Source organism: Nicotiana tomentosiformis, chromosome 12, assembly GCF_000390325.3.
Source record: "Nicotiana tomentosiformis chromosome 12, ASM39032v3, whole genome shotgun sequence".
NCBI classification, from domain to species: Eukaryota; Viridiplantae; Streptophyta; class Magnoliopsida; order Solanales; family Solanaceae; genus Nicotiana; species Nicotiana tomentosiformis.
In genome coordinates this window covers 77578628-77587299 of record NC_090823.1, presented here as the reverse complement: position 1 = coordinate 77587299, position 8672 = coordinate 77578628, and the positions used below count along the sequence as shown (strand labels likewise).

At 36.9% G+C, this 8672-nt stretch overlaps 1 protein-coding gene across 1 annotated transcript; it reads right to left on the bottom strand.

Annotated features, from left to right (window-relative positions):
• Window positions 1-2539: 2539 nt before the first annotated feature.
• Window positions 2540-4192, bottom strand: LOC104095378 (protein JINGUBANG). Its single transcript, XM_009601501.4, has one exon. It carries the CDS (start codon window positions 4095-4097, stop codon window positions 2790-2792), a length of 1308 nt encoding a protein of 435 aa, XP_009599796.1. The 5' UTR covers window positions 4098-4192; the 3' UTR covers window positions 2540-2789.
• Between the last annotated feature and the right edge of the window lie 4480 nt (window positions 4193-8672).

The following is an 8672-nucleotide window of genomic DNA, read 5'->3' as shown; positions in this document are numbered from 1 at the left end:
GTTCGTTTTCAAGCACGCACGATAAATAAGCTTATTTCATTTAGTTCTCCTTTATATTCCTAAAAGGCTATTTTTGTGTAGATATTGTTTAACCCAAAAATAGTTCCAGGATAAAATAATTGAATTTATATTTAATGAGGTTACTAGCAATCGATTTAAATCAAAGTTTAGTTGAATAAATCATATGATTAGACTAATTGAACAATAAACGACAATAATAAGACAATTAAAGTAGACAAACAAAAGAAAGAATGATTTTATTGAGCTTTTTTTATGAGCCACAATGCTACAAAGTAAAGATCGATTGCCCAGCTTAACAAGAATGAAATACAATAACTTTTAGTAATGAGTAAGTTGAGTAGAATATAAATGAATTACAAGTGAGGGATGTAGGGGTATTTATAGCTAAGTCTAATGTTAATATGCCTAGTCCCAATTCCGTATGTCGTCCCTCTGGGTAGTTAGCAATCGCCGAGATACTCGCCGGTTGTAAGTATCAGACGTAGTGAGTATAAGTGGATCCTGAATATTTCAGAGATGGTTGAAGACTAAGTAAGACGACAGAATCATCTTTGGAGTGCTTCACCCGACATTTTTTTCGTCTTCCCGGGAAGGAGTTACCGGATCAAAAATATTTCTCGCGGGGACAAAATTCCGTTGTTCGTGTATGCCCGAGATAAACCTATTCCAAACAACATTGTGTCGTCATGTAAACTATTAACATGTCAAAGCTGGATTTTACCAATACAAATATATGCATATGTACAGGCACAGTATCTGCTCCGGGTAAAAAATAATAATCGGATGCGCTCATCCATCGTGAGATTTATCAAGATGCTTATCTTGCTCTTGTGAAATTAATATGATTCATTGTTTTTACTGATAGAGTAAAACAACAGTCTAAAGACATATCAAGAGTACAACACAAACGCTAGAAAGTAGTTTTAGTGTATCTTCTACATTATTGTAGAACATTTTTAGAATTAAATCCTCAATTGTATTAACTCCATCTCAAAAAATATATAAAAAAAATTAAATTTAAATGTACGATTACCAGCTAGTTTTATGTATTATGGTTAACTTTTGGCTAAAGGGAAGGAAATAAGCAGCAGTAATATGAAGTTGACTGAAAAACTCTTTGAATTTATAATACAACGCACACTCGTTGAACACTGTAGGAACAAACTATATACAAGTTGCACCTTCACTTTAGACGAAAATAATCATTACATTACATAGCCGTCAAAATTGTAATCCGTAGTTAAGCGATTAAATTAATAAAAATACTAGTGTATATTCGAGCTGTAAAGAGCTTTCATATTTTCTTCTTTTAGAGCTTTCATATTCTCTTCTTTTACTTTTATTCTTTTTGTTGCAAAAGCTTAGACTTTTGACTAATGCATTTATACACACATTTAACAAGGTTTAATTCTTTAATTTGCATTTTGTTTAGTGACAAACTTGAATTCGGTAGACATTTGTGTGTAAATCAAGTAAACCTTATTCCTCAAGAACGAATTGTCGGCAAAATTCCAGTTTTTGACTATTTGTATTGATGCTGCTGCTATGCATACATCTAAACAAACCAGGAGCCTAGACTGAAAAGAATTAGTATTTTATTAGTACTAATTAGTATGCGACAAATACCAAGTTAAGTAAAAGACGTAGCTAAATATAGTTACTAAGAGATGTCTGAAAAGGTGAAAGGCCAGCTAATTAATTTTGGGTTTATAAAAGGTTCATTTGTCTTTATGTTCTTGGTTTATCTAATTAAAAAGGTAAAATGAGGACTAAAATATAATAATTAGGGTTATAACAATGAAGTTAATCAATCATCTTCACGTGATTACTCACATGCATTCTCGTTAAGCATTGACCTCATCTCAATTACAGAAACATCGATCATCTCAATTAAACAGGCGGATTCAGGATTTAAATTTTATGGGTTCAATTTTAAGGATTTTTAACATTGAACCCATTATATTTTTAAAGTTATGAGTTCATATCTACTATTTTTACAATTTCTATAATTTTTTACATTAAAATTTTTACTCCGCATAAAAAGTTATGAGTTCAATTGAACCCGAACATAGTATACTTACATCCGCCTCTGACTTTGTACATGGCTATTATTCAATTATCCAAATTTTTGGTTCACTTTTTTTTCTCCATTTCATCGTTAAAATTCATCTCGGCGTTTCTCTAACTTCTCATATTTCAATTTGTATATCCTTCGAAATTCAGGTAATTGTGAAAGGATGTTACCTTTACTCTTTTTTTTTCTTTAGAATTTAGAGCCTATAACATTGGCGCCTAAAAAGATGCACTATCAAGTATCAAATCACTTAAATTACTACACCGATCAAAAGTAAGATTAATAATCTCTGATAAACAAATTAACATATATAAACCGTATAAAAATTTCTTACACTATCAATATATATAAGTTACCGAAATAAATGAAGACTGTTATATTAATTTGCATTATCGGATAATTCAGTTACTGTATAAGAGAGATTATTGAACATTGATATCAAAATTGATAGATGATAAATTTGTCAAATATTGTATAAAATGGAAAATAAAATACTATACAAAAACACTCCAGATTTAAAAGCCTTGAACATTTGCCCAAAAATAAGTTTCTTGACCATTCCCTAAGTAGTGAACTTCCTAGTTCACTACTAACATACCAAAGTTCTAAATTTTCAAGGAACAACAGATCTATAACTTGTTAGTATGTAATTTGTTTTTCTTTTCTTTTTTACATTATAAAAAAAAAACAAATATCATGATTTCAAAGGACTGCCACTTGAACTAGAAACCCCAATTTGCCACACTTTAATTTCTCCGTCAAAACTTCCACTAAACAACTTCACAGAACCACCGTCAGATTCACTGGTTTCCGCGGCCGCCACCAATGACCTCACCGGTGTCCGATGACCATCTAGAACCGTTAAACAACAGAACTGTCCTTCAATACCACGTGTCCAAATCCTCACCGTCCGATCCGCCGATCCACTGAACAACAAATCAGAGACGTTGATCAAACATAGTATCGCTTTCGTATGACCTCTCAATGCACCAGTAATCACCATGTAATTAGCACTGTCTTCCCTTTCCCATACCAATATCGACCTATCACACGCGCCTGAAAATAGAACAGAACAATCAGAGCTTAATGCTAATGCATTCACCGCCGATTTATGTTTCTCTAATGTAGCAATCAAACCATGTTTTGAATTTTTCTCCCCATATGGTTTACCCCAAACTCGAATCCGTTTATCAGCAGAACCTGTAAAAATCGTCCCATCTTTACCTACCACAACAGCGTTTATGGCATCATCATGTGCTCTAATTGATTCAGTGCACCGTAAATCTGACCCGCTCCAAATTTTCAAAGACCTATCCCACGAAATAGAGCACATTAATTTTTCATTAACTGCTAATCCAGAAACAGCATCGTGATGTTCGATCCATAGCTTCTTCTTATGTCTTCTTACATTTGTATAGCTGCTAGGGAAAACGAATCTGCGTAACCGGTCTTCAAGTGTTGGGAGTATCGCCATTAGTTTATGCTGCTTAACTGGTGTCAGTTTCCACACCCGGATTTTACAGTCCTGATGGGCGGTGAAAATTTTACCATTAAGAAAAGCCACTGATTTTATCGAGCCGCTAGAAGGGTCTTTGCCGTTGAAAGTGTCGATGAGCGTGAAATTCGTGAGTTCGAAGACATTGATTTCATTGGAGGAAGCAGCGTAAAGGAGATTGTTGTGGACAGCGAGGAAAGTGACATGGGTGTTTCGGGGATTAAGAGAATTCAGGCAGCGAGCTGAGATTACAAGGTTTAAGGTACCGGTGGAGAGATTTTGGAGAGAAGGGACAGAAGGTAAGGTTAAAAGGGAGAGGTTGCTTTGTAAGCTACCAAGGGAATTGTTTGTTGCTTGAGAAATTACTGATATAGGTGAACTGTTGGTTATGTCGGAAAATAAACTGCTTGCATCGTCGGAGAATGGGAGTTTTGGAGGCGGAATAGGGTGGTCGTCGGCGGTGGTGACGGAGGAGGAGCAAGTTGCAAGCCAAGATCGGAATTTCATTGTGCCGGCTAAACAGTGAAGAGAAATTGGTATAGAATAAGCAAAGAATGTGTGTGTATTAACTCTGTGTGTGTGTGTTTTAGAAAGAGGAGGAAATATAGAGTCTTGACTTGGACTTATGGGAGTTGTGGTTGGTTGTCTTTTTCCTATTTCTCTCTATCTTCTAACTTGCCAGTTGCCATCTCTTTGTCCCACTTTCTTGTTCAAAATATTTTCATTATTTAAAATTCAACAAGTTGCAAATGGGAGTACTCCATTGTTCATGTTATTCTTGATTATTTAACTTTTTATTATTATTAAAATGAATTAGTCTAATGGAGTATAATTTTTGTTTATGAATTGAAAATGTAATCATAGACATTTAACATAAAACTTCTTCAAGTTGCGCATATACGGCACTATTTTAGCTTTTCATTTCAAGAGAGTGGGACCAGATGCAATTAACATGACCACACATTTAAATTTTGTGTATCACACAACAGTTCTATGGGAGTTTTGGTGTGTAGTTTAGTATAAATATTATTTTAGTTATATAGTAACTCTTTTTATATGAGATTAGTGAACAATAACACAAGTAATTATAAATTTGTTCAAATTGTAAGTACACATATAAGATCATTACCTCCAACTTTTTAAATTGAGTTGTCTTTGTTTTTGCTTTTTGCTCGAAGGTATTTTTAGCTAAGCCATCATAAAAATACTCTTAAAATCATATGATATTTTTCTGTTTGAGTCAAACCCGTACAGTATTTTTTAAAATATCTCAGACCATTAAGAGTATTTATGACTACCAAGACATACAAGCTTCTTCTTATATATGTGCATATCAAAACTAGAGAGAAGGCAGAATTAACAACTTGCTCGTTTCCGTTTGGTCTTGTTCTTTAGCTCTTCATTAGCTTCAATACTAGAGCTACTATCTTTCGTCTTCAAACTCTCCTCTCACCGAACAATCAATATGATACCAGTTTGTTGACTAAGTCAATCCAAAGATGCTTGGGTGTGATATATAACTTAATTATATTTCTTATTAACTTTTAATGCGAGTCTTTGTTCACGGGCTCAAAGGGAATGAAAGGAAAAGGCAAGGAGAGCATCAAACAAGGGTAAAACGTTACATTTCATGAATGCTAGTGGGGAATTTTCTCACAAAGCTCGCAGTTATATAAATCCTCCATTTTGTTTGAGTTTGATACAAGATACTACATGTCAAAATTTAATAGATATCATGACAAGTTAAATTTAAGGACTGATTTTCGGATATATACCAAAAAGTTTTTGTGTCCCTTTGTTGGGGGGTTGGGGGTGGGGGTATATTCTCGTATAGGGTAAAACCGGTTCATATTAAATACTCGAATAATAAAGCGACAAGTGGAACCGGAGACAGACGGAAGATGAAGCAGGTGAAAATCAAGACCGAGGACAGCAGCTTCGGTTGGCACCGGGCAGACCCCGATGGGAATATTGCTGACGAAGACAAACAAATATTTGCCACCTGATGACATTCAATGAAGAATATTTCTGAGTATTAAATACACAATCTGTTACAGAGAATTTTGTCATTCATGGCCTGCAGTTATATATTCATCAATGACTCCCATAATTGTCATTTAAGAGGGGCTTGATCCTAGGACCTTGTTCCCTAGGTGTAGCTATAAATAGTGACTTCAACAACCATTGTAAGAGCGACGAAAATTCTGACAAACTTATGTTACACATTATTCTAATCTCAATAATACTTTATTTTCAGTCTTTTGATATTGTTATTGCTGTCTTCGGAAGCCTTGCTCCCGGAACCAAGCTGTTTGCTGTCTTACCTCGATTTCAACGCTAAGTCTTATATTTTATTTAATTTATTTATCACTTTTTGGATCAAATTAATTCATTTTTCTATAAATCACGTCACAAATTTAACTGTACCGTTTTACGGGTAAACATTCTTGGCACTTGATTTACTAAAATATATTATAGTTTTGTTTACTCGAAAAACGGATGGAGTTGAATTTGTACGTAGTTCTAAGGATATGTGGCGCAACTTAATACAAATTGTAAGGATAAATAGAAATATAAATATAGATTGCAAAGAATGCAAAATAGATATGGTTGTAAAGAAGATGAATTTTAGGACTCAACAAGTGGAATCAATTTAAGAAGCTTGAAAGAACAATTCTTTACTATGGGAGAATATAGTGTTTTGATTATAATATAAGCCTGAAAAAAACCTCCCTCTACAGAAATGATAACCATGCCCTTTATAGTAGAGGGATCTTGCTCTAAACATAATTAAAAATACTCAGTAGGAGACCCACGATAAATTAGCTTTTCCATAATTTCTGTCAAGATTCTCTCTAGTGGGATTGCAACGGCTTTTGTCTGCGAGCTCGATCTTGACTCGAGCTCTCGATCTTGGATTGAGCTCTATTCTGACTCGAGCTCTCGATCTTGGCTCGAGCTCGATTCTGATTCGAGCTCACGAATTGATTCGGGGTCAATGTTGGTCGGTCTCTGGATCATAAGCTTGATAGCTTTACTTTGCATCATAGTTCGATTTGGATCCGAGCTTGACAATGATATCGAACTCGACATTGATCAGCCCCTCGGATTCGAAGCTTGTTTGTACCATCTTCGGAGCCCATCTCGAGGTCTCACTTCAATCGATTATCTTTCGAACTCGATCAGACGTACGAAGGCCAAAATTTATTTCGACCGTATACAGATAGTCCCTTCATTTCTCAGGAAGAATGTGGTGAGAAACGATATGATTTTTCAACGGCTCGATCGAATTATAAGTTGACGTCTTCATCGGGCTCGATCATGACGTACGTAATATTTGTCCCGTCGATTTAGTCTTTCAAGGTATTTAATGCGCGTCAGACGGTGATCGGCCATCGCTAATACTGAACCGCCACTGCTTAAACCTATAAATAACCCTTTCTTTTATCATTTACCACTTTTACCTTTTCAATCTTCCAAATTTCTCAAGTCCCTTTTCGTTTTCTCTGGCTTACCCACAAATCCGTGATTTCTCTTTGCGAAAAGCCCCCATTCAATTTTACCAAATCTTTGTCACTTTCTTCTACTTCTCACCTTTGAATTCGAAAATGGCAAAAATGTCACAAACCATTCCTCAGAAAGAGAAGGCTTCATCTTCATAGTGTGCCGCCGATGAGACGTCGGCAGAAGCACGGCCTGAGGAGTGCGTTCCCGGGGCGTGTGTTCTTACTTCTGATTTTAAGGTTGATAAAGGCTCATCGGTCCCTGGCCGATGTGATCCAGTATCGAGGTACATGTGTTCGATAACCGAGAAGCACCTCAAACAGCTAAAGAAAGATTGCAATTGGGATAAAAAAGAAATAATAATTCCTACTTCTGATGAAGATATCACCACTTATGTGAAAGGGTTTTTGAATGTGTATACTTACCCTTTCACGTTAGGTCCCCTCGATTCTGTTATTATTGATTTTTGTCGTCAATACCAAATAACCCTATGCTAGGTCCATCCTTCTTTTTGGCGGATCGTTATCTTGATCCGATACTTTGTGAACAAAATCGAGGGGATGCCGTTCACCCTTGACCATCTTATCCGATTGTACCATGCTCGACTTTTTCGAGGAGGGTTAATAAAACTTCAGCGTCGGGCTACCAAGGCTATGTTCTCGAGCATTGACGAGGACATGGATCGGGGATGGATGGCAGGTTCGTTCGAGTGAGGACATCGGACCTGATTCTGATCGAAAAGATGCCCTTTCCCGAGGAGTGGTATATGAAATGTAAGTGTGATCTTGCTGTTACTTCCTTCTATTTTGTTCTTTCATTTCTTTTCTCATCGATACTCTTCTTTTTGTGATGCAGTGGTACCCTGGATGCCCGAAGCAGTTCCCGATCTCAAGAACTGGGTGCGAGCTCTTGTTTCGACCACCACATACGCCGAGCGCTCATGGCGTGATTTGTCAAAGGATCGATGGGAGGCCAAAAATTACGGTAAGACCCTTTATCGTACCCTTTGATAATTAGAACGAGATGCCTTCCAAATATTCTAATAAGATTTTCCATATGCAGGTTTGGGCAAAGATGCGGTTTTGAGGCCCTTATCCATCGAGGAAGAAACTTTGGCCTCTGTCCCAAAGTCGGTGAAGGAAAATAAAAGAAAAAGAGCCTCCGTTCCCAAAGATCCAAAACCGAAGAAGAGGACGGCTCGTAAGCCGAACAAGAATGCTATTCCTTTGACCGTAGAATTAGTTTTGCGTCTAAGGGATGAAGATGATGAAGAAAAAGAAAATGATGGGTCCGCGCTGGTGGCTCGAATGAAGAGAACAACCAATGCCCCATCGGCAGCTGGATCGATGATGCTTCATGAGGCTCCGCCTCGAGCTGAGGGTATACCGGAGAAAGATTCGGGCGGAGTCCCTGAGTTGTCGGAGATCGAAGACGCATCCCATCGGAGCCAACAGATGGGGGATATGTCTGAAGGGGCCCCTCTTGAATCCCTTTGAACCGAAGAGAATGCTCCAAGTGATTCATTTGGGGCAGCAGCAATCGAAGACTCGCCCACTTTCCCCGTTTTTTCCGCAGGGG